Raw genomic sequence first — 25,050 nt, 5'->3', positions numbered from 1 at the left:
TCCCTGACCTCCATAAATGGATTTTTTTTTTTTTTCTCCTCACTTGGGAAGAATTTCATGCCTAACCAGTCCAAGTCCTCCTCCTTCCACCCAAATCCTTTGTTGGCACTGAAGTAAATGATACCCTTTTAGCACAGTGAGAACCACACAGTTCGTTATTGCTGTGTCATTGTACTGTTCTTCTCAGCTTCTTCCTCAAAATATTCTGAGAAATCTCTTTGCAAACAGAGCATTTGAAATCCCACTGGCTGCTCCTTGATTGGTTGTCACAGGCTCCACCAACTGCAGCAAAGCTGTTTCCAGCAGCTGCCTGCAGATAGACAGGAGCTCTCTGTGCACTGAGCAGGGCAGAGGATGGCTTTGTGACCTCTGTCACCCAAGTTATCTAAAAGCCTCCCTTTCACAACCCAAAGAACTGATCTTTCATTGCACAGCAGAATAACACTGGCTTGTTTTGAAGAAAAGTGGTAGCCTGTTTGGGTTTAAAAGCAAAAATGTTTTCAATCTCTGCACAATCAGGCTCTTCAGAGTTCAGATAAATGGTTTCAAGTGAAAAATTCTTAATTCTTTCCCATTTAAACTGTTGTAAGGCCATGGGGAGATTTCTCCTCTCATAGTAAAAACCTCTCTGTCCTTCTCTGAGATGTAAAGGCAAAAGGCAGAATGCGAATAACAAGGCCTCGTGGGAGGCGATCTGGGTTCCCATCCTGCTCCTCTTCCTTGGGTAAGCCACATTCAGTCTGGGACTCGGAGAACCAAACTGCTGCCTCTTGGATTCTTCTTCAGTCTTCTGCAAAATAACTTCTCTTTCTCTGAGCCAGACTCCAGCATCTTTTTTTTCCTCTTTAAGCTCATTTCACAGTGCCTGACAACAAGGCAGGTGTGGGAAGTTCAGCAAACAGCTGAGACCACCGTGAGCACCTGCTCTGCCTGCCTGCACAGACGGGACCTGGCCTGCAGCTTTCAGAAGCGGGGCTGAAGCTCCGTTTCAAAACTGCTGCTCTCAGGTTTCTCTGTGATTGCAGCCTGTGGTTTCAGCATCACCCTGGCAGTTTTTAGCTGTCCTAGGCTTGCCTCAAAATTGTTGCAGTTTCCAAACATTATGCTTTGTAGAAGGGTTGTACTTAATCTAAAACACATACCTTTTGGCTTTTATCCCGATGCATTGGTTTTGTAGTATGTTACATTACTAGGCATCAGATTTGGCCACCTTTTTTGGTAATAAATGTATTTACAAGCTGACACTTCCCTGGAACTAATTAAAGATATCATGTTGTCTCCATATCCATGAGACCAGTCAAACAGACATTGCTTTTCACATGTGATAGAGTGATAGGTTTGCTCAAAAATGGGCAAAGAAATCTACTGAAACATGAAAAGGTGTGAATGAAAACTTGGTGATTAGTTTGAAAAGAGACATACTGAAAGTTACTGGAGTCTATTAGCTACAAATTTTTTTATATTAATTTTTTTCTTAAATGCATTATCAGAAAGGTTACTGGAATGCTTTACTGTATTTTTTTCATATCTTCATAGTTTACATTTTGTTTATTTTTTATATGTATGTGAAAATTTTGCCTGAAATAAAGATAACTGTAAATACAGCTCAGCCAATTGCTACAGTCATGTGGGCCACAACTATCCTAAAAGGCATTCAGAAATATAGCTGTCTTTCTGTGGAGAACTTGAGGGATGGTAAAGGGTCTGAAGTACAATCCACATTTTATAAAGCCCTATGGCAACTATTAGCTGGCATCAAAAAGCAACTTTATTTGATGTAGTCACAGGAAATCAAACATCCAAAAGTGCAGTGCAGTCAAGACATGATGGCATGGAGGAACTCCCTGAACCATAACCACAGGCTTGTTTTGTGAAGTGCTGTGCCACTAACCTGTGTCCCTGTACCCCATAAGGAGCCTTGTTTCCCCATCCTGGAGGTCCTGGCACTGAAAACTTGGCTTCCTGCACACTATGGAGCTCATAACCCTCTTGGCCTCAGCATACTGGAGATCTCATGGGGTGCATGGTCCCACAGCAGCTAAGGTCCTATGGGGGACCTGTGACAGAGTGAAACAGAAGTGTGAAAAACAAGTTACTCTGTTGATCTGGTATGTAAGCTGTTGGTTCATATAGTGAGAACCTGCTCCTGCTTAGTATGAAAGAGTCAGGGGAAGGGAGGCTAAAGTAAAGCAATTACGTCTACTAAGTACAACGAGGATGAAGTGAGCAATGGTAGGGGAGCTTTGAGTACAGAGCCACTCAAACTGAGCTCTACTGATGGTAAAGTTACATACGCCCAGTATTGCCTAAGTGACAGTATGAGAAATACCAAATTTGGATGTAGATGTAGCAAAACTAGGATCAATGGCAAAAACCAATCAGGTGTGGTGTGCTAAGAGGAGCTTGGTGGAGTAAGGGAGATGCAAAAATGTCAAAAATGTCAACTAATATTAAAAAAAAAGAGGGGTGAAGTATGAAGTCAGGTAGAGAAAAAGGTAATCCTCTAGCAACAGGAGTATGAATGTCTGCAGACAGCAGTGATGCTGACATGCATGCCCCAGACCATTGGCACATTTCCTTCTAGGTTGATCATTAATCAAAAACATGTTAATCAGTTTGCATCAGCTACCTTTCAAGTCTCCAACCTGAAGGGAAAATGTTAGACCTTGGCAGTAATGATGCTAAAAGCAGACTGAACCCAAAATGTTTTTCAGCCTGCCAGTGCCCAGTTCTCTGCCAAAAATTGGTATGAAGTTAATTAGTCATTACTTACTGTTCAGGTCCTTTGTGCTCTCTGTTTTGTCTGTGCAGCTGTCCTTGGCTATGAAAAAAAACCCCAAAAGGCCAGAAGGTCCTTCCTCCAGATCCTAGGTTATCAGAAATTGTTTTCAAATACTGCTTTCACAGAGACAGGGCAGAGAATGCCAGCAGGAGATGAAGTGATGCAGGATTAATCTCCAGTGAAGAGGCAGACTGAGACAAACAGAAATCTCAGCAAGGACAAACTGTTTTGCATCCCTATGGATGAATGCAGAAGGCTAAACCTGCAGTTTCATCGGTCAGCTACACTCCTGAACATTTCGGCAGCAGTAAAGAATTATTGTATGTGTAGGTGGCAGTAGTAAATGTCAGTATTCCTTGACCTGTAATTTCTTATGTTGCTGCTTCTACTGAAAACAAAAGGTCTGGCCGTCAGTCTGTTTAACCGACACAGGAAAAGACATCCTCTTGTACTATGAGACCATTTCCTAAATCAAAGAAAAGCTGGCGTTGAACTCAAAGTTTCGTCCATTAGCTTTTGGCTGTGGTAAAATTTCAAACCTTTTGGTTTTTTATTAGATAAAGATTAGGGCTGAAGCTTCAGATGTTTGCCTTTGAGCATCATGTTTTTCCTTTGAAACTCCAAAATATCCAAAAATATCTTAATTGATTTTACTTACTTACCCTTGCTTATATGTCTCCATAACTCTGTTTAAAGTCTTTTCTTCCTTGTTGTAGAGAGATGATTCTACAAAATTAGAGATGATTCTCCTGATTAGCCCCCATCTTTCAATTAAAGGACAAGCATTAATTTTACCATGGTACACCCTGTAGAAGCTATATCCTACAGATGCAGTATTCCTACACTTTTTATTTTGGGATTCATACAGTAGCACACCCACAGTTTCACTGGTGAACCCAGGGCCACCTTTAAGCTTTTGCAGTGAAGCTCTGGTCAGGATGGACCAGACAATTCCATGAGCAACATTGATAGGAGCTGGCCTAGACTGAGCAGGTGGTTGGACCCACAACCCTCCAGAGGTCACTGCCCACCTCAGTTTTCTCTGGCTCTAAGGAACAATGGCTGCAGCCCATCCATCAGACTACAGCACCACAGGACACCTCGGGCTGGCAGGGACCTCAGGAGGCCTCCATTCCTACCCCTGCTCAGAGCAGGCTCAGCCCTGGGGTCAGACTAGGCTCAGGATGTTATCCTGTGGGGGCTGGAAACCCTCCAAGCGCGGAAATGGCACCACCTCCCTAGGCTCATGCCCACTGCCAAGTTGTCCTCATGGGGAATAAGATTTCTTTATCTCCAGCCCCTCTGGTTCTGCTCAGCTCGCTGCCCACCAGGACCCAGGGCCTTCTCTCCAGAGCTGCTCCTGGTCTCACAGGCATGGCTGCCAGAACTCTGCCAGCCTGGGGCATAGCTGCCCTTTTCCCCTGTACTTTCCTCCTGCTAGTCCTGGTCCCTTTGGACAGCTGCCCTGCCCTCATGTACATTGAACAGTGGTCCCTGCCTTGGCACCACTTGTAAACCTGAAGGTGCACTTGGTCACCTTCCCAGGTCACGGACAGAGATGTTAAACAGGACAAACCCCAGGGCAGACCTTGTGAGATCCCACAGGGCACCAGCCTCCAGGCAGATACGGCCCAGTGACCATCACCTGAGTCCAACCACCCAACCAAGTAGTCCTCTGGGGGGCCACCCACACACCCCCCAACATCCAGCTCGGTTACAGGGACATTATGGTAGGGTGCTGGAAGCCTTGCTGAAGTCAGCTTAAATTGTATCCTGTTTTTCACATATCCACAGATCCAGTCATTTTATCACAAAAAGTAATGAGATGGGTGAAGCATTTTTCACTTTGTCAAGCTGTGCTCTCAGTTGCCAATCACTTTCTCCTTCCTCATGTGGTAAGACGTGAGCTCTAAGAGGACACATGCCATGATTTTTTCAGGTACCTGAGTAAAACTGGTCAATTTACAGTTCTCCAGATTGTCTTTTGGCCCTTTTCTAGTTGTCTAGGGCCTCATACATCTGCATGACAATAGAGACAGAAATATTTAAGAGAAGAAAACAATTATCAATTGCTGTATTGCTGAAGCAGAAATTTCTCTTTCCTCTGATATTTTGCTTTGAAAAGCTGCCCTATGTTAATTGAAAGACAGAAGTTCTTGCAGGGTTGCTCTATTATTTTACTTAGAACTGAAGTCACGCTTACTTGATGGTCATTATCAGGATTGTGTCCTTTTTTTCATACTTTTGAGCTTTAACTGAGTCTTCTCTGTTTGGAATCTCTAGACATACACATGAACTGTACGACTTTGAAAAGCAAGACAATCACTTCCTTTAGTCAAAATATCAGGTGAAGAACTTTGTAAGTAAGGACAATCTGTGGTGGAGTTCCCTCGGTGTTTTGTCCAAGCCGGAGGTGTAACAGGAGCTCTATCTCAGGACAGAGATAAACGACACAACCACATTCTATTCATGGGCAAAAAACCTTCTCTGCACTCTAACGCATATGGTTTGTGCCTCCTCACTGTTGAAGAGGACAAAGGACATGGCTTTGTAAGTTCTGATGAGACAACAGAGGTGAGCAACATGCTCATATAAGATAGTCCTCATGCTTCGGACCACGTTCCTTTATCTGCACAGATCTGAGAATAGGAAGAGAAAGGTCTGTAACACCTTTTCCCAGAAAAGAATGCAGTGTCGAAGTCCTGGCATTCTATATTGGCAAATCATACTGCTGGCTTAGGGATTAGAACATCACCAAAATGCCTATTCTGCTTTGGAATAAAACTGACATTACAGCATATTGGTATACAGACTTGGAATATCCTCTGTGGTCCTCACAAATCAGACATTCCAGTGGATATCTTTCTGTGCTACCTTTATGGGTATGCAAAGACAAGGAATAAAGTGCTACTAAAAATGCTCTAAGACACTACTTCCCTTTCAAATCCAACTGGAGGAAATAAATTTGCCATTTTCTTTTAAATGTAAGGAAATAAAATCTTGAAGAAAGGTATTCACTGACTGCTAGATAAAATATATGGGATTAAAGCTTTTTAAAAGTAGAGGCTAAATTCATATTTGAGCACATCAGAGGCACAGCAAGTCCCAGCAGTTTCAGCCAGAAATAAGTAAGTCCTTAACAAAAATGGCGGAAGCTAAGCAATATATGACTTTCATCAATGACATTAACATCCCAGCATAATTTTCAATTTAACAAGAAGGAAGAAAGATTTTTCCTTTAATTAAAACGATAAAAGATAATTATGCTATCAGACACAGACCGGAAATTCTCTGAAAAAAATCAGCAACAGTTAAAGTCAAAACTTGTGCATGAATTTTATTAGTTTGTTTCCTGAGCAAGATTTACAACACAACATGCAGATACATTTAACAATGTACTTCACTACACATTCTGCACTTGCGACAGTGCACTTGTGACAGCTGTGCAACAAAAGCAGCAATTGAGAGAGGTTGTAGTTTTTAGTAATTACAAAGTGACAGGATCTTCAGTAAACAAATATCTTGATTGTTAGTAGTGTCAGTGTTAAGTTTCCAATACCTATCAAGCTGAAAGGGTTAATTTCAGCAGCAGATTTAAAGCTCCTTAGATTTTGGCACAACTTCTATGTTAGAAGTTTCAGCAGTGTTTATTAAATTTCTTTCACTATCTTAGACACGACAGTAAAAACTTAAGCAAAATCAGGCTCTTTTCTAATGCCTCAATTAATTGAAAACACAGAAGGGAACAGGAATGGTAGGAAGACTAACAGAATCTCAGCACAAGTTACTTATGTCAGCATAATTCTGACAAGTTCTTTTGATTAATTGCCAAGCTCACTGTAAGAGTCCTACATGCATGTACAGCAAAAAAATGGCTCCACAAAATGTAATTACTTTTGCAACCAGGTAATGCTGATGATGGTCATTGACAAAAATGGTGTGCAGTAGGGGATAAATTCCATGTCTTTCAGAAGCTCTAAACATTTAATTGCAAATCTTTGTCTTTCAGAAAATGTAAGGGAATTTTTGTAAGGAATCTAAATAAGGGACAGTATTTCTTTTAAAATCCAAGTATTAGACATTTCAAGAAAAGTTGTGAATCTAACTTCTGTAAACTTTTATGCCTCACTGCATGAAAGTAACACTAAAAAGATATCTTGAAAACAGACACCTGTTAACCAAGGAGTGTTATAAACAGTGTAAGCCATAAAGCAATTGTGGCTTCTCCAATCACAAGTGCAGCTCCTTCACAATGAATATTGAGTTATAACTTTATACTGAAGCATGACACAAATTCCTGTGTTTGTCCAAAAAGAGAAAAGATACAACAACATGCAGTACAGATGTACCCCTGATTTCAGTGTAACACACATCACCAAAAAAAAGTCTGGATTTCAACTGACACCACATCACTCTACTTTCTACTGAGAAAGAAAGGTTGAGGCATACAAATAGAAAATGTGTTTTCATTTTCAAGCGAAAATGGGAGGTGTGCTAAGCTGAACTAAGAAGGTAGTCAAGCTTAACAACGAGAATTAACTTAGTAAAATACTGATCACATTAGTTCATAGCTGTGCTCGTTTCTGAATTAAGGATTGCTAAATATATTATTGATGATGTAAAATTAAAAAAATACTGGTTTATCTTCTAGTTTGTCCATCATCTTGGTGTTCTTTGGGAAGGTCTAATACTTTAATTTGAATGTTTTGTCAAGCACTGGAACAGGCTCCCCAGGGAAGTGGTGGCATCAACGTCCCTGGATGGGTACAAAAAATGTGTAGATGTGGCACTTAGGAACATGTTTAATGGTGGACCTGGCAGTGCTGGGTTAATGGTTGGACTCAATGATTTGGGAGGTCTTTTCCAATCCAAATGATTCTATGAACCTTATTGAAACTGACAATGGAACTACCAGTAGCAGTTTACAGACAGAAAGACTGACAAGTGCTGTGGAATCATAGAATCAGTTGGGTTGGAAGGGATCATCAAGTCCAACCGTTGATCCAACAGCGCCATGGTTACTAGACCATGGCACTAAGTGCCACATCCAGTCTTACCTTAAAAACCTCCAGGGATAGAGAATCCACCACTTCCCTGGCTAGCCAATTCCAATGCCTGATTACCCTTTCTGTAAAGAATTTCTTTCTAATATCTAACCTAAACCTCCCCTGGCACAGCTTAAGGCCATGCCCTCTTGTCTTGCTGATCGTTGCCTGGGAGAAGAGACCAACCCCCACCTGGCTACAACCTCCTGTCAGGGAGTTGTAGAGAGTGAGGAGGTCTCCCCTGAGCCTCCTCTTCTCCAGGCTGAACAGCCCCAGCTCCCTCAGCCTCTCCTCATAGGACTTGTGCTCGAGTCCCTTCACCAGCCTCGTTGCTCTTCTCTGGACCTGCTCCAGCCCCTCAATGTCCTTCCTGAACTGAGGGGCCCAGAACTGGACACAGCACTCCAGGTGTGGCCTCACCAGTGCTGAGTACAGGGCAAGAATCACTTCCCTGGTCCTGTTGGCCACACTGTTCCTGATCCAGGCCAGGATGCTATTGGCCTTCTTGGCCACCTGGGCACACTGCTGGCTCATGTTCAGCTTCCTGTCAATCCAAACTCCCTGGTCCCTTTCTGCCTGGCTGCTCTCCAGCCACTCTGTCCCCAGCCTGTAGCACTGCAGGGGGTTGTTGTGGCCAAAGTGGAGGACCTGGCACTTGGCCTTGTTGAACCTCATCCCATTGGAATCAGCCCAACTCTCCATCCAGTCTGTCCAGGTCCCTCTGCAGAGCCCTCCTGCCTTCCAGGTGATTGACACTCCCCCCTCATCTTGGTGTCACCTGCAAATTTGCTGATGGTGGACTCAATCCCCTCATCTAAATCATCAATAAAGATATTAAACAGAACTGGGCCCAACACTGATCTCTGGGGTTACCACTGGTGACTGGCCACAACTGGATGCAGCACCGTTCACCACCACCCTCTGAGCCCAGCCCTCCAGCCAGTTCCTAACCCAGCACAGAGTGCCCCTGTCCAAGCCATGGGCTGCCATTTTTTTCAGGAGTATGCTGTGGGAGACACCAAGTTTTCAGTTTTGTGTTTTGGAAGAGCTCCATAATGCGGGATCGCTGCACACTCCACTGCAGGATGTGCACAACAACACATGACAGAGTATCCTGGTTGGCACTTACATGCACAGAGCTGCTTGAATAATGACCTAGTTCCCATGTGCAGTACGCTGCTGTTTAGGCTGCTAATAATCAACAGCTTGCACACAAGAATAGTACCTTGTAGTATATTAAAAATTCCAAACGTTTAAATGCTCTAAAAGAAGGAGCCAGCGGTGTTAAAAAGGGAGATAAGGGAATTTTTATATTCAGATTAGTACCACATACATATGAACAAACACTTTTAAAAACTCTTTGAAACTCTTGGAAAGTGCCTATTCTGAAACCTCCATGATTGGAGACGACACATGTATTGTTTTCCGTGGAAAAACTGAAACTACTGACACAGCAGAACAGGGAAAAACTGACATACACTTGAAGGAAGTTTCTGGGGAATGAAAATTAAAATGCTTCCCTTTATCGTACACCAAAACATGTTCAGATTTATCTACTAAGCCAATATGGCCAAGGATCCTCTGGTAACATTTACTTTTACAGTTAAAAAAAGCACATAGAAGAGACAAATGCATTAAAATAATCATGCTTGTCTAGTTAAGCTGATATACCCTCTAACAAGACCCCTCCTGCTTCGGACACACCTTAGTGTTACTGAGCTCCTGAGGCCACATCCTCAGTCGTCAATGATTGTCACCAGTGTGGTGTCACACTGACAGATTCCGTGCAATATCAGACATGTGGAGAACTTTAAAACGTCATGAGCATATCACGTTCTTGTACACTGGTATAGAATGGCCTCCCAAAGATGAAGGAATGTAGACCTGGTTTAATCTTCTCAGCCAATGCCATTATTATGTTAAGATCGCCCTCTGCTGTTAAGTCAAGATCTACCTTCAAGCTACGAAGAGACTTAAAAGGCTTTTTTCCTTTTTGCCTGCAAGAAAATAAAAACGTGTGTTGTAAAAAAAGGCATAAGAAGTTTCTCAGAACCTGATTTCTATTATCTGTTCACTTACGTGTCATCCTCTATGTATTTTATTAAAGTTAAGGCTTTTCTGTGCAAGACCAGCAGAAACTGTGCAAGGAAAGTACTCCTTAGAGACAAGCCAGGTTTCAGGTGAAAGATCTGTTAAAAATTATATCAGAATATTAGGTAGACATGGAAATTCGAGAACCATTTTAAGAATGTGGAAAATAAAGAAACATGGCAAGCACATGTAACATATCCTTAATTATAGCAAAGCAGGCAAATAACAGCAGATTTTTACATACAGTCAACCTGCTTGCTTAGTTTTCTATCTGCTCAGATGCAATACATTAAGCTGTTTTACAATTCTGTTTGGATACAATATTATTTTTCTTTTAAGTTAAAATTATCTAAAATTATTCTCAGTCAGGTAGCTTTCTCAGTACTGTAATTGTTGACAGTGTTGCACAACAATAGCAAATGTGCATTGTTTTTCATACCTAAGCAGGAGTTTCAGTATTATACTAATATTTTTCTTTCTACTTGTGTAGAGATGAATCACAGCAGGAGTATGATGAAGAGCTACCAAAACAACAAATGACCTATTCACGGTACATTATTTGTTACTAGAGCTCAAAGTAGCGAACTTTAGCTCCTGTTCCTTCTGAAAAAGCAACAATTACCTGATCCAGAAAAGCTTTTACTAAAGTATCTCGATGCAGGATATCTTGAAAGACATTTCTGTAGAAAAGAAAGGAAACAAACATGTGAGGTAACACCATTAAGGGACTCTAACCTTCCAGCATCTGAGCACAGCAACAGCATTACTGTTTACAAACTGGTTGAAATTAGAAGTGAATTTAAAATTTTAATGGTTTCTGACATTTTTAAAGCTAATGCAGAATTTTAAAGCAAAACTTTCAGATGAAATTAAATAAACCCAGGAAAGTCCCTGGGCCGTGCACTTAGCCCTGTTATAACCCTAATTAAACAGGCAATAAAATTAACATAACACGGTCAGAATTAGCACTGAAAATGAATTTCAATATTTAATGCAACAAAACTACTGGAGGACTTGGTAAATTCCTCCAAATCAAATGTAACTACCAGCACTGAAAGAGCTTCTCAAAAGCAAAAAAATTTCATGTACTTTATTAGCAAATGGGCTTTCTACCCATTCACTCTCCTGTCCCAAATCAAGTCACTCTGTGAGATGTGAGAGGAGTACGTACAAATCCGGTGTAAAACTCTCATCAGTGTGGATAATATGATCTTGAGACATTTCTTCATCTGAATTAGCTCTCCAAAATGCTGTCAGCTCCGATCTCATGTATCGTCGTTGGTTATAGATGTGCTCGTGACAAGGGGGCATCTGCTTCACTGTATTGACGTCCACATCTATATGTGTGGTAGGGTATGGGGCGTACATTACTTGACGGAAGGGCAACACAAAGCTTCCTGTTGCGTCCTGGTTTAGTGGAAAAAAAAATATTATTCCAGTTAAAAGTGCGAAGCTGTACTGGAACTAAACAATATTAAAGCATCATGCCTAAATTTTATACCCCATTTGTTTAAACATATTTTATTAAAGAGAATTGGTGGTTGTATCCTAGTAATAAGTCCTTAATACTGGATGATTCCCTTAGCATAACAGTGAAAACAGGCACTGAGGTGACCTGTGTATTACAGTATATCATCACCTGGCTCATAAGCCCATTAGCATTACAGTACTATATTTATCTGGTAAGTTCTGACTGCTCACCAGAGCAAGAAGCATTGTTTTTCTATTCATCTTCACACATTGTTGTAGCCTATTTAAAATACTTGGAAACTGCAGGACTGACGCAACTGTTCCTTCTTCGATTTTGGTACAACACAAAAACTTAATGCTTTTTGGGATTCCAGCCCCAAGTGGACAAAAGAGTATAATTATTGTACTTCAAAGTACAGGAACAATTCTGAACAATCCTCAAGAAACAGATGTATCATGGAAAAGACTGGCTGGGAATTTTAACATGCAAATAGCTACACAGAAAGCCACAGGACCAGAAAAGAATCAAGGGAAGATGACATATTTCTTCGAACGTGAATGTGTGCATGCGTATGCGTATCGTATGCACAAACACACTGGAGGATGTTCTTGAACTACAGAAGAACAAAACTTTCCTATGTATACTTACTTTAAGTAAGCCTTGAACAAAAAGTCCTGACTCATATTTGAAAGATGACTCACTTCTACAGAGCCTGGAACACTTTCGTTCAGATGGTGTAAGAAACAGACACAATGTTCTCACAATCTGCATTAAAAAGAACAGTTTTGAAAAACATTAAAATGTAAAGAAGTGAGTCTGACTAGACTGTATTAGGCACTTCAAATGATGAACAAAAGTTGACGACATTTATTAGAAAAGCCAAAACTTTACCAAGGCCACAGAACAGTGACATGCTTACATTATTAAGCTGTACACCATGCTATTCCATCTTCTTGTCAAATGATGAAAAAATCCAACACTCTTTTGCAAAGTGTGCTTTTCATCCAATTATGTAGAACAAATCACTTTTGCATTCTTCTACCTCTACTACATAAACATGAGCCACTGTGATTATTTTCCTAGCCTTTTAAGTCTCTTATTTTATTCATTCCATACTGAAATAGCAGTTATTGTCTCAAATCAGGCAAGTCAATTTCCTAAATAAGTACCCATGCTTATTTCCTCAGTAATTTCCTTAAACTCTCAATTAAAATGAATACAGGTACTTCATTATCCATTTTCAAACTCCCGAAACAGCTACCAGTAATCACTCCAAATACAAAATGTATTCCATTCTGCTAATCTTTCAGTCTTAACCCGCAGTGTCCTATCTGTGTCTGAGGTATTTGAAAAGGCTCTATCAAGCACAATGTCTTTCTGCAGTATCTAAAACAATGACAACAGAGTTTTTGACTGATGCTTTTCGCCACAAGATGCCACAGCTGTTTTTTTACTTCAAGGCACGCTAAAGTATGCCATTAAGGAAGCAATTACTCCAGAACAGTTGTACCGTGACACAAGGAGCATGCTGCTGATAAGAACACGTGTAGAATTAATGTATGAAATTTACCCTGGATGTATCTTGAGTCTCACACTCTTTTACACTGTTTTTTTTCTATAGTGTTTAGCTTATTGATACATAATCCTACATGTTCATAACCATTCAGACCTTAAATCCTTTTCATTAACTATTTCACAACCTGTAAGCTTTTTATAACTACCTACGCCCTTAACATTTCTTTATATTATATATAGTATGTGTGTGTGTATGTATATAACATAACATTTCCAATAACCTAATAAATCTTACATGTCTGAAGACCTACATATTAACTATGGTTAGCTGATTTCAGCTAAGATCTGAGAATTATCTTCTCTCTGGTTTCCCTCTGAGTTTCAGCGGTTATTGTTGATTTGACCAGAGGTGCTTTAACACCATTGCTAATACATATAAAACAACGCATCCCCTCTGCCCCAATTTTTATAAAGGACCATGAACTGTTTCTTTCAAAACACAGGTTTACTAAAGATGCTTTGAATTTTTAAAAAAAAACCTGTTATATTTCTTTATGGAAAGGAGACCTACATACTATGGAACACATAATATATAATATATATAGTTTACATGTAATGTATAATATATTCAGCAGGCCCACTGTTTGCAATTTTTATTTCACACTGAAGAAATATATGTAGGTTCCACGAAACACAAGCAGCTCATGATGCAGAAGTATGTTTATTGCCCAGTGCTAAGATGAATTATGCAGATACTAATTGCTTAAGAGTATACAGACAATACCAATTGATGTGGTTATTGTCTGTATACTCACTGTTAGCAGTGTTCCCCAGGACTCAGTTTTGGGGCCGGTCCTGCTTAATGATGATTTGGACATGGGGAGTGAGTGCACCCTCAGTAAATTTGCTGGGTGAGAGTGTTGATCTGCTTGAGTGTAGGAAGGCTCTGCAGAGGGACCTGGACAGACTCAATCAGTGGACAAAGGATAGCTGCATGAGGTTAATGAGGTGAAGTGCCACTCTTGTACTCGGGTTACAACAACCCCGTGCAGTGCTACAGGCTGGGGGAGGAACAGGATCGGCTGGAGAGCTGTTCAGCGGAAAGAGACCTGGGGGTGCTGGTCGACAGCCGGCCCAATATGAGCCAACAGTGTGCCCACGTGGCCAAGAAGGCCAATGGCATCCTGGCCTGTATCAAGAACAGTGTGGCCAGCAGGACTAGGGAAGTGATCATCCCCCTGTACCCGGCACTGCTGAAGCCACACCTTGAGTACTGTGCCCAGTTCTTGGCCCCCAACTTTAAAAATGACACTGAGGTGCTGCAGCATGTCCCATGAAGGGCAACAAGGCTTGTGAAGGGCCTAGAAAATATGAGGAATGGCTTATGAGGAATGGCTCAGGGAACACCTCATCATTCTCTACAACCCCCTGAAAGGAGGTTATAGCCAGGTGGGGGCCAGCCTCTTCTGGCATGCCTGCAGTGAGAGGACAAGAGGAAATGGCCTTAGGCTGAGGCAGGGGAGATTCAAGCTTAATATTAGAAAAAAAATTTTCCCTGTTAGGGTGGTGAGGCATTGGAATAGGTTTCCTGGGGAGGTGGTGGAGTCACCATTCTTGGAGGTGTTCATGAGGTGCCTGGATCTAATGCTGAGTGACATGGCTTAGGGGTTACAGTGGCAGTGCTGGGTGGACAGTTGGACTTGACCATCTTAAAGGTTTCCTCCCCCCTTGATGATTATATGACGTAGCTGAAATGGATAAGCCAGTCACGTCTCTTCAATTTGTATATTTTACCTAAAGAACTTAATTTTAAAAGCTCAGACTCATTTACTACTCATATACTGTATCAATTAAATACATTGGTTTTCTTATAGTTGTCAGAATACAGCCGATAAGGCAATTTTCAGGCAGAATTATTATCTGCAAGACCAGTCAGCTAAAGATAGCCAGATAACAGTATTCCTTCCTTCTTCAACCTCAAGTATGTGTATAAGTAAACTTTGTTCCAAGTAACACACTAACGCTCCTGACAGTTAGCATTTAAGTTCAGTTTCTGGAAAGTATGTTACCTTATTTACTTTTTCTGCACTGCTTCCTACAACTACTGAACAACCACAGGTCTGCAGGTGTGAACTAATTGCACTGCAAGTAAAAACAAACATAGGTTAATACATTTAATCAAACTTTTCAAATGAAACAATTATCATCTTGACAAGAAGAATAAAGTGCTCCTATAGCCTATAGGCCCATAACCATAGGACTTTCAACAGCTGTGTAAGGTAACTGCTGAAATGCAAAAGTTCAACAGTTTCTGCAGTATTGAAAGCATATGTGATGCTGTATAAATAGAGGGCACTAACCACTACATAAATCAATGCAGTTACACAGGAGATGTTATGAAAAGTAAAAGAACATCAATTAAAACCTATGAAATACGCTTTCCTGCAGGAAGAGACCAAGTTGCCCTCAAGTTCAACTAGTTCCACTTAAACATTAAAAACGGGGGAAAAAGAGAAATACACAATTCAATAAGCACTCTATACACATACAATATTTATACACAACCCAGGTTTTTTGCTATTTCATAAAAATGTAAGGCTTTGACTTACAGTCTCAAAAAATTAAATATAAGTATCAAAGAAAAATTATATTTGTATCTTTGACAACCATCTACAGAGATGCAGCTATTAGCCCAGAGCCGTTATTCTAAAAACACAGAAGCCTTTTTAGCATTTTATAGACAAAAATCTCAAAAAGCCAAATACGTGACACTGTCCCCCCTCCTAAACTATTCCAATACAAGTTCACATGCACATACAGATAGATACATTTAGATGCACACACAAGTTTAAACCATTTTACTACAGCATAAATCAAAACTGAATTTCATACTTGAGAAGAAAGCCTTCATGGCAACTATCCCCAATGTCATCATCATTTAGCACTGTGTCACTTATCTGAAATACAAGTAAATATATAAAAAAGTTAGACAAGGATCTGAAACATCTTCCAATTAATTGATTTTCACTTTTACTGATAGTTGGGAACTTTTGGGGAACTATTTAAGTTGCAAGATTTCCCTAAAAACCACAATCTTAAAAAGACCTTCTGACTTCAGGACAAAGAATTTTAAAAATGAGAAAGTCACTTGGTTATTACATGTTCTTCACCAGTCACAAGTTAGGTTCCTCCTAGTGTTTTTTTATTTCTATGATCTTGTCCAGAACACTTTAAATTAGTGAATGTCAGATCACTTCTACTTCTTCCATATAGTGAGAACACTATAATGCGCTGAAAAAGGTATAAAAATCAAATCCATTTATCTGTCCATTCATTTTGGGTTGCATCAAATAGTCTTTGCACTCTTAAAATGGTATCATCCTAAGCAGTTAATTTTGCTAAGTGCTGACCATAAAAAACACTGCCATTCCCTACACCACTTAGAAGAACTTGAAGTGAGACAAAGTTACAAGAATTTAGGAAAACAGCGGCCTTTTCTCTGCCAAAGTGAGTATCAAACCAGAGGGCCAAATTTACTTTTTTTATCCAGAGGGCTAAAACCACTTTTTTTATTCAGAATATAAATAAAACAAGGACTTACATCTATTTCTTCTGGAACACTGTGTGATTTCATAGAGGAAAGGAGTTCCATTACAGGAATGACTTCTCCTGTCAGCATTGGAATGATGCTCTGACCCTGCACAATAAATAAAATGCTTGAAGGAAAAGCACATTGGGTAGTATTCAAAGTTACTAATATGAACTTGCTATATTACATGCAAAACATCGTTAACTTCCTATTATTTGGAACGGTGGTATGAGCAGAAATCGATGCATAGATTTTTTGGGCTTTACTCATCAATAGACATGAACTGGAAACACATATTTGGCTTCCCAACATCATGTCTTAAATGTATTTCTGGGGTCTTATGCTAATTTTCACAATCACTTTTGATGGGCCTAGACAAGAAGTATTTGGACTGAGCTGATCTGATCATCTTATATTACATGCAACCACTGTTAAGCATTTTACATCTAAGTCTGATGTTTTAACAGTAACAGGAAACCAAAACCAGGTACATTAGTTATTAACATACAAGAATACTTCTCTGATTTACCTATCGCAAGAAACTGAAGCCACAATTTCACATTTAGAGTTTCAGAAATCAAATTCTTTTCACAGTCTTATCCATTAGGTCTCCAACCACATTCCAACACGACACTCTGTACATCTCTGTAACTCAAAAAGATGACCTAACCTAGTGAAAAACCAACCTTGATAGGAAGCCGGCATGACTCTATGGAAGCTCCTGCCTTTATAGAGCTTCACGTTCAAGTACATGACCTTCCTTTTCTGAAAGGTAATATTCTTCACAGATTTCCCTAAAGTGATGAAATATATTTTCCTTCTACTTGATCACAGCTTCCATCATCCTATCTTCAAAAACTTTGAATCCTGTGCATGGCACATCATCAGCTAGTCCATAGTATCTTCCTCGATCCCAAAAATAAGCAGCAGTTCTACAGTCATCAGATGCAGCCAAACAGTTTTGCGATGGTGTGCCATATGCATGAACCAGGTGACCCTTACCTGATCCTCCATTCTTTCTGTGCCTTCCAAGACAATCTTCTGGAAATGTTCTTGCCTCTCCTGAGCAAGAGAAGCAGTTAGATACAAATGCTCTGTTATTTGTTTATGTATGCACACAACAGTCAAAGGGTACAGTTTCTTCCCTGTGGAGTCATGCTTCTTAGATTCAAATTTTGATGTTCAAGTCTCTTTTCTTTTACAGAGTTGACTTTAGCAACAAGTGATGTCATGCAACAAAGATCAACACTCCCTGCTCTGCCCCCCATCAAACCTCTCCCACGCTTGGGCAGGAGTAGCAGGATAGGGAGCGTGTGATGACAATGACAAAACATGAAGTTTCTTCATTACAGATCAAGAAAATGCCAAATGATCGGATTATGGTGAGGAATTCCATTTTATGTATGAGGGTTCCTGATGCAGCAAGAGAAAAATAAGATCTCCAGAATGAGAAAAGTTATTTGACTGGGGAGGGTAGGAAAACAGGACTTTCTTCCCCCACCTCTTGAGACACTGACAAGTTTTCAAAATATTGTCTTATTAACCAAGTATAGGAGACATGAAACTCAAAATACACAAAACACAATGTACAAGAGACTGAACAAAACTCTGAAAACAGACTCATCAGCAGCTGAGTAGCAAACTGCATTAAAAATGAACTTAGAATGGAATCAAGTTATTATTCACAAAGAAAATTCAGCATTAATCACTGGAGCAATCAAAACACAGAAAATAGCAGATGCTGAGTGAACTAATAATATGTTTTGCTAGATGTTGACAGGTTATTGCATTGTTATTGGTTACTCATAAGTTTTCTGTGACCAACCTACTCAAAGTTAACCAACTTCAGGTGGGAAAAGAGTTTTCAAGGGTTTTTTTGAGCAGATGAATAGGGAATAAGCTAGAGTAACTTGTCCTAAAACTTGCCCTAACCACCCAGAAGACACATCTTTGGATAACAATACTGAAACAAGCCAGATTCCTTCACATCACCTCTGCCCTTCAGTTCAGTGTCAGAGAAGTAAGAGCCTTGACAATGATTTTAAAAGAAGTCTGTCTTCATGAAGATAAGGCTGAACAAATGGTGTAAGCCCCATCTTTTTGGAAACATAACTCCTCAAAATTATTAGACAAACATCTAGAATATAAATTGAAGTAGATGAAAAGGGTTTCTAATCCCATATTGACAACTTGCTTTAGAGTTGCTTGTCCTTCTGTGACACTCTGAACACTGCTCCATGTTTCTACTAATCCTCGAGTTCAGAAGGCTTCTTCTCATCTCAAGTCTACCTGGAACTGCCGCCTGCCTCTACACAGAATCAGTGAGAGCTGATAATTACAACTATTAGAACTTCCAGAAGAGGTAGACAGCTCCTTTCAACATTTTTTGTTCTATTTTATATAACCATAGTTGTTGAACTGCCTCAAAACACAAACTACAGAATGAACATGTTTTAATTCATTATTATTCTACAACTCATGCCTAAATTTTTATCCACATTTTCAAAGCAGTTTTCTCTTCTATAGTTAAAAATGAAGAACTGCAGATATATCCAGGGATCTTTGATCGTCCTTCAAAAAAAAAAAAAGACACTAAATATCTATTTCAGAATGTATCACTCTCTCATCACTCTCTCAGCTAACCCACCTGACCTATCTGCTTCAAGAACATGTGAAAAAGAACAAAGAACTTAATGACTAATTTCTGAGGAAACTAGCAGAAAACATTTTTTGTCATTTTCAATGCCACTTGATGTCATTTTTTTGTCATTTTCAATGTTACATGTTTTTCCACTGTGAAAACATACTGATATGGATCAATGTCCAAAAACTGAGAATGATGGATAATCCTTATTTGACCACTCATGTTAGAAGTCAGTACAGAGGGCACTAAATGACAGAAGCAATGTAATCAGGAACATGAGACAGCATTCACTTACATCAAAAGCACTAACATCCAGCAGGCTTTTAGAAGATTGTATTAGGAATGAAATATTTGTGTTTCTACTGTATTGAAAACGAACTTTATGTATTATCCCTCCACTAAAAAGTAAGCCCCAGAAGTATGAAAAGCCAATGTGATGGAAAGCACTCCCAGCCATCATCAGGCAGTACAGCAAAAAGGAAACATCACCACAAAAATTAACATCGGCTTGTTATTTCTGTAATCTTAATTAGTTCAGATAAAAGCACTCAAAAAGGAAGTGTACAGTATGTTGTCTGTAGATGGTAGAACAGAAGAGGTACAAAAACTTTATAAGACAAGTGAGCATTGGCATACACATTACAGCTGATGTGCAATCTACTGTTCTAAGACAACCTGGATAGCATGAAGATGACAAACATTTTAATTTTTATTATTAGACTGTTACTTATTTTAAAGAAAAATACATAATTATTTTCACTTAATAAGGAAATATCCATAGTGTCCCCAAAAGTCAGAGTTCCAATTCTTCAGAAAAATTTAGCATGTTTTCCTTTTTGAGTTTCACAAGTAAATGTATTTTTGTGGTTCTCCCTTTAGTTCTACGCAGTTTATCTCCTGCCAAACTGTTTGTTAATACTCTTTTTTTGAGAAATAAAACTGTAAGAGCGATGACAGCATTAATTGCATCGGTTCCTTTCTCTGGACCTCAGCAGCGAAAACAATGATTTGAAACACAGAACTTTACAATTTCACCTAGTTTAATACACAAATTGATACAATTAAAAGCAACTACTTAGATGAAATTCAGAGAGATTAAAAACTATACAGGACACCTGAGACAGCCTCGTACAGGTTATATAATATTACAAGGATAAACCGTGGCTAAAAATCTCAACCTTGTATTTGCTGACATAGTAATTTCATAACTTTTAACCTTCAAAACTGTGTATTTGTAGAGGTTAGTCTCCTTATAATTTTTGTAAGTTTTGAATTGCTACATTAAAGGTGTCACAGAATCTCAGTTTTTGCTTTTTCACATGACAATCTAACAACTGATTTTAGTAATGAACAATTAACCTACCTTATGCATCCATATTCTTCCTTTCCTTATAATATGTGTTAATCTATCCACGCACACCCTGTGAAGCGGCAGGTAGAAGCCAAGTTCACTTTGTGGAAGTATAATTGATAGTCCATATGTGCTTCTGTCTCCATTCCAGTTTCCATCAAAGATTAATGACACAATGATTACCCTTTTTTCTGCCAAAACAAAGAACTTCACATCTATTGCACCACTTTCTGCATTCCGGAGTATTTCTCCATTCAGAGTGTGGTTAGCAAGAAAAGTGATTTCACCATCACTGAGAAGTACCTGTTCTGTCTTTGGAGCCCAGATATGCCGCACTCGGGGGCCAAGAATATTGTCCCAATAAGCAAAAGTGGCAGCTAATAAAGGTGACTCGCCATTCAAAGAGATCTCTGTTTTAGCAACTGCAGGAGACGGTGGTGGACAAAGAGCTGACATGCCTGTTTCCTCTCTCGTGTGTAACTGAAATGCTTACATCACCTAAAAAAAAAAAAGTTTTTGCAGGAAAAAACAATAAATTAGAGCAGACCTCATTATCATCTCATCTTATTTTTACATGACCAGATATTGATAGGACAAGGGGGAGATGTTTTAAACCAAGAGAGGAGATATTTAAATTAGATGATAGGAAGAAATTCTATGAGGGTGGTGAGGCACTGGAAGAAGTTGCCCAGAGAAGTGGATGCTCAGTCCCTGAAAGTGGTCAAGGCCAGGCTGAATGGGGCCCTGAGCAACCTGATCTGGTGGGTGGCATCCCTGCCCAGGGCAGAGTGGGTTGGAACTAACTGATCTTTAAGGTCCCTTCCAACCTAAACCTTTCTACAACTCTTTTGTTTCAAAATAAGACTCTCAACCTGACTTCTACACCTGAGATTTCACTGTAGACTTTATTAATTCAGGAAGCGTGTATATATATATATATATATATATATATATGTATACGTTCCACATAATGCAGAGGTATGCTTTACAAACGTTAATCAGACGCCAAATAGCCTTTACTCACTACAGAAGTATGAGGAGCCTGCACAACACACAACTTCTGTAAGGAAACTCACACGATAAATACGTCCTTTATATCACGGTGATGTGCAGCGTGTTGTGATACAAGGCAAATGCTCAGCACTTTATAGAATGTACTGATGCATAATTCTTTATCTTATGCAGAAACAGTCCTTAAACATTTTCCCTAGCAGTGTCCAACAACTCTAGAGCTTCCCCCTTCTGATGGGGCTGCAGAAGACAACAGGAAGTTCCATCTCCCCTAAAAGTTATGCTACAGCCACAGGAAGACATTAAAAATAAGTTTTGCAAACAAACGCAACCCAGGACGGAAAGCTGTAACAGCTAAACCCCACTCACCTCGAGGAAACCTCCCACGACCAGAACTCAGTTTTCCTTTCCCGTCTGTCTGCAGCACTGCACAGGACAGGAGAGGGAACACCCACCTTACTACAGCAGCTCTAACTCAGCAGACCTCTGTATCTGAACTTCTTTTTCCTTGTGAGTGCGCCACATAGGATCATCCAGGTGTATTTCCTCACAGCAGGGGCGTAAAGCCCCTTTCTCTCCGGCTCCTCCTCAGGAGCCGCCAGTGCCCCGCCCGGGGAAGTCGAGGCCCACTGACTTGGCCATCTGACACTGCGATTTCAGGGTTTTCAGGGAAGACAGGGCGCCAGCCTCTCGTGCCTCCCCGCAGTGAGGGGCCGACCGGAGGCTCGCTCTCCCCTCCGCCTCTCCAGCCGCGGCACCTCCGCGCTCCCGGCCCGGATCAGGCCCGTGTCGCACCCTCCGGGTCTGGTCTGAACCTCCCGGGGAGACGGATGGGGGAACAGCTGCGGGGAGGACGCTGCGAGGACACCCCGCTCTCCCCCTCGCACAGCGGAGGGGCCGCTGGCCCGGCCCCAGCGCCCACACCCCCCGCCCGGTCCGGCCCCGCGCCCCCCTCACCTCCGCTCCGGCCGCCGCTCCGCGCCTGCGCCGGCCCGACCCCGCCCCGCCCGCTCCGCGCGGGCTCCGCAGGCGCAGCAACGCCCCGGCCGGGGGGAGCGGGGCTGGTGTGTCCTGGCTGAGGGGAGCGGGGCTGGTGTGTCCTCCGTGACCCGGGGAGCGGGGCCGGCGTGTCCTGGCTGAGGGGAGCGGGGCTGGTGTGTCCTGGCTGAGGGGAGCGGGGCTGGTGTGTCCTGGCTGAGGGGAGCGGGGCCGGTGTGCCCTCCGTGACCCGGGGAGCGGGGCCGGTGTGCCCTCCGTGACCCGGGGAGCGGGGCCGGCGTGTCCTGGGTGAGGGGAGCGGGGCCGGTGTGCCCTCCGTGACCCGGGGAGCGGGGCCGGTGTGCCCTCCCCGGACGGGGACGGAGCGGGGCGCGGCAGGCGGGTCACTGCGGGAGAGAACAGCCCCAGCTCAGTGCGGCTTGTGGAGGAAGCCAGAAGCACCGTGTGCCAGGTGCATCCGTTTATGGAGGGGCTTTTAAGCTTTAGAAGAGGAAGCCAGCAGTGTCGGCGTTGGGTTACTGTTCCAGACGTACCGCAGGCGGAACAGTGGCGGTGCTCGTGGGTGAGCTTCGTTTAGTTTTGCAGGTGTATGGAGAATACCTTACTCTTCCTTGTCCTGTCTGAGGGCCTGCAGGGAAGCCGTAGAGGGACTGTGTGTTAGGAATTATAGTAATAGGACAGAGAGTAATGGGCACAAATTGAAAAAAGGGGGAATTTAGTTTAGGTATTAGGAAGAAATTTTGTGCTGTGATGTTGGTGAGATAGTGGAACAGGTTGCCCAGGGAGGTTGCGCATGCCCCATCCCTGGCAGTGCGCAAGGCCAGATTGGACAAGGCCTTGAGCAACCTGGTCTAGTGGGAGGTGTCCCTGTCTGTGGCACAGGGGTTGGGACAAGATGATCTTTAAGGTTCATTCCAAACCCTTCACATGTTATGATTCTGTTATTAAAGTCACCATCGTCACATGTAAGAGACGTGTGTCTTTACAGCCTAGAAAGGAAACCTGATGAGTAGTACCATGAGGTATCCTGTGGAGTTGTGTCTTGAGCAGCTTGAACGTGTCCATACGGGAAGTCTTAATAGCATGCAAGAGACCTGAATTGTGCTTTTTTTTGAGTCATACCCTCCCAGTTTACGCACAAAAATCACCCTTCTCAAAATTCTCAGAATCACAGAATTGTTAGGGTTGGAAGGGACCTCTGGAGATCATCTAGTCCAACCCCCACCAAGGTCGGGTTATCTAGAGCTGGTTACACAGAGGTGTGTCCAGGTGAATTTTGAATGTCTCCAGAGAAGGAGACTTCCTGGGCAGCCTGTAAAAATCCCTTTAATAATAGGCAATTGTATAGCATCACATTGAAAAATGTAGTCTTCAGCCAGCTAAAGTTTGCCTTTTATGTTACTTGAATTAATGATTTTAAAAATAAACACTGAACATAAAATGACTTATATGTTGGATTGTAATTTTAGCTTCTGAGAAGCAGAGCTCCAAGAAAAGTAAATGACCAGAAAAAATGTATGCACCCATTACACAAAAACTTGGAGGCATAGCAGAATTAAACTCTAGTTTTAAAAGTTGTTGCTATTTAATTTGTTGAATTCAAAGATTAGGCATCAAACTGTGGAATTTCACTACTTACCTCTCGTCTAAATGTTAATCTGTGCAGTTTATAAAAATAGGTTTTGTGTCTTTAGTTAAGATGTTATAAACTGATTATCATGTAGTTGTAGACACCAAGCTCTACAGTAAGGAAAGTGCAGTTGATATTAGATCAGTGATGATGTAGCATAAGTGAGTCTCTCTAAGTGCTGCAGTGCTAGTGTTGGCAGAGTGGAATTTCTGCCTGTCGTAGCAATGTGGTCGTTGTCTTTTTCTTTTCCTTTGCTTTTGCCTCCTTTCTTCTCACAGAGTAACAATCTTATTGCATATAATCTGAAGAGACTAACAGTATTTCCGCGGGTGCCTTTTGTGGACAGGTCAAAGAAGGTACAGGCTGCAGTGCAGGCAGATATTTTTCCCCTGACAGAGAGTACATCTGGCTGCGAAACCTAATGCTGCACATCTGTAAAGAAATTAGAGTATGCAACACTGAGAAGATGAAAATGAGCTCAGGCACTGAGCTCAAGCAAAAACACATCACAATTTTTTTTATTTATGATTTTAGTATGGCATCCTGAAGCGTTATCGTGACTGATGTCATGCTTTAAAATAAGGGAGTACATAGGCAAAAAGGGAAAGAAATAAACCAAAATATAGTGGAATTCAGGTGCTCAGCCTCATGGAGAAAGGCCATGGAAGCATAAGGTATTACCTAGCTGCCTTGCTGCAGTGAAACCATGCATGCACTCAAACCAACACAAGTCTGCATCGCTGCATAAAACTGACCTTGAATAAAGCTAATTTCACAGTAATAAAATGAATATTTTTCAGCCAACTTAGATTGCCGCAAAATTAATACCCAAGATAAAGGAGAGCAAATGGGAAGGATTGGTTGAGGTTGCAAGAAGCAGGAACACTCAGTGGCAGTGTGGAAATCAGTGCTGAGGTTGTGG

At 41.3% G+C, this 25,050-nt stretch overlaps 1 protein-coding gene across 3 annotated transcripts; it reads right to left on the bottom strand.

Annotated features, from left to right (window-relative positions):
* Nucleotides 1–9,111: 9,111 nt before the first annotated feature.
* On the bottom strand, nt 9,112–22,496 carry C9orf72 (C9orf72-SMCR8 complex subunit). Of its 3 annotated transcripts, none has more exons than XM_039380414.1 (11): nt 21,869–22,359; nt 20,501–20,986; nt 17,496–17,555; nt 16,506–16,601; nt 15,797–15,861; nt 14,974–15,046; nt 12,038–12,154; nt 11,090–11,325; nt 10,541–10,598; nt 9,907–10,016; nt 9,112–9,824 (listed from the first exon to the last, which is right to left on the bottom strand). In XM_039380414.1, the coding sequence occupies exons 2-11, from the start codon at nt 20,942–20,944 to the stop codon at nt 9,638–9,640; spliced, it is 1,446 nt and encodes a 481-aa protein (XP_039236348.1). In that variant the 5' UTR covers nt 20,945–20,986; nt 21,869–22,359; the 3' UTR covers nt 9,112–9,637. The 3 variants fall into 3 exon arrangements, with proteins under 3 accessions (XP_039236348.1, XP_027570945.1, XP_027570953.1); XM_027715144.2 differs by lacking the exon at nt 21,869–22,359 and adding an exon at nt 22,457–22,496 and having other exon boundaries at nt 9,638–9,824; XM_027715152.2 differs by having other exon boundaries at nt 9,638–9,824; nt 21,955–22,361.
* Between the last annotated feature and the right edge of the window lie 2,554 nt (nt 22,497–25,050).

Source organism: Pipra filicauda, unplaced genomic scaffold (genome assembly GCF_003945595.2).
Source record: "Pipra filicauda isolate LSUMZ 115617 unplaced genomic scaffold, ASM394559v2 scaffold194_size2289513_pilon, whole genome shotgun sequence".
NCBI classification, from domain to species: Eukaryota; Metazoa; Chordata; class Aves; order Passeriformes; family Pipridae; genus Pipra; species Pipra filicauda.
This window is presented reverse-complemented; position numbering and strand designations above follow the sequence as displayed.

Bases quoted from the DNA above. Each gene is read 5' to 3' on its own strand.
- C9orf72 (XM_027715144.2), bottom strand. From the start codon at position 20,944: ATGTCAGCTCTTTGTCCACCACCGTCTCCTGCAGTTGCTAAAACAGAG. The intron at 15,047-15,796 runs GTATGAAATTCA...TTTTACTTGCAG, and splicing joins CATGAAGGCTTTCTTCTCAA to TGCAATTAGTTCACACCTGC. The intron at 9,825-9,906 runs GTAAGTGAACAG...ATTTTCTTGCAG, and splicing joins AAATACATAGAGGATGACAC to GCAAAAAGGAAAAAAGCCTT.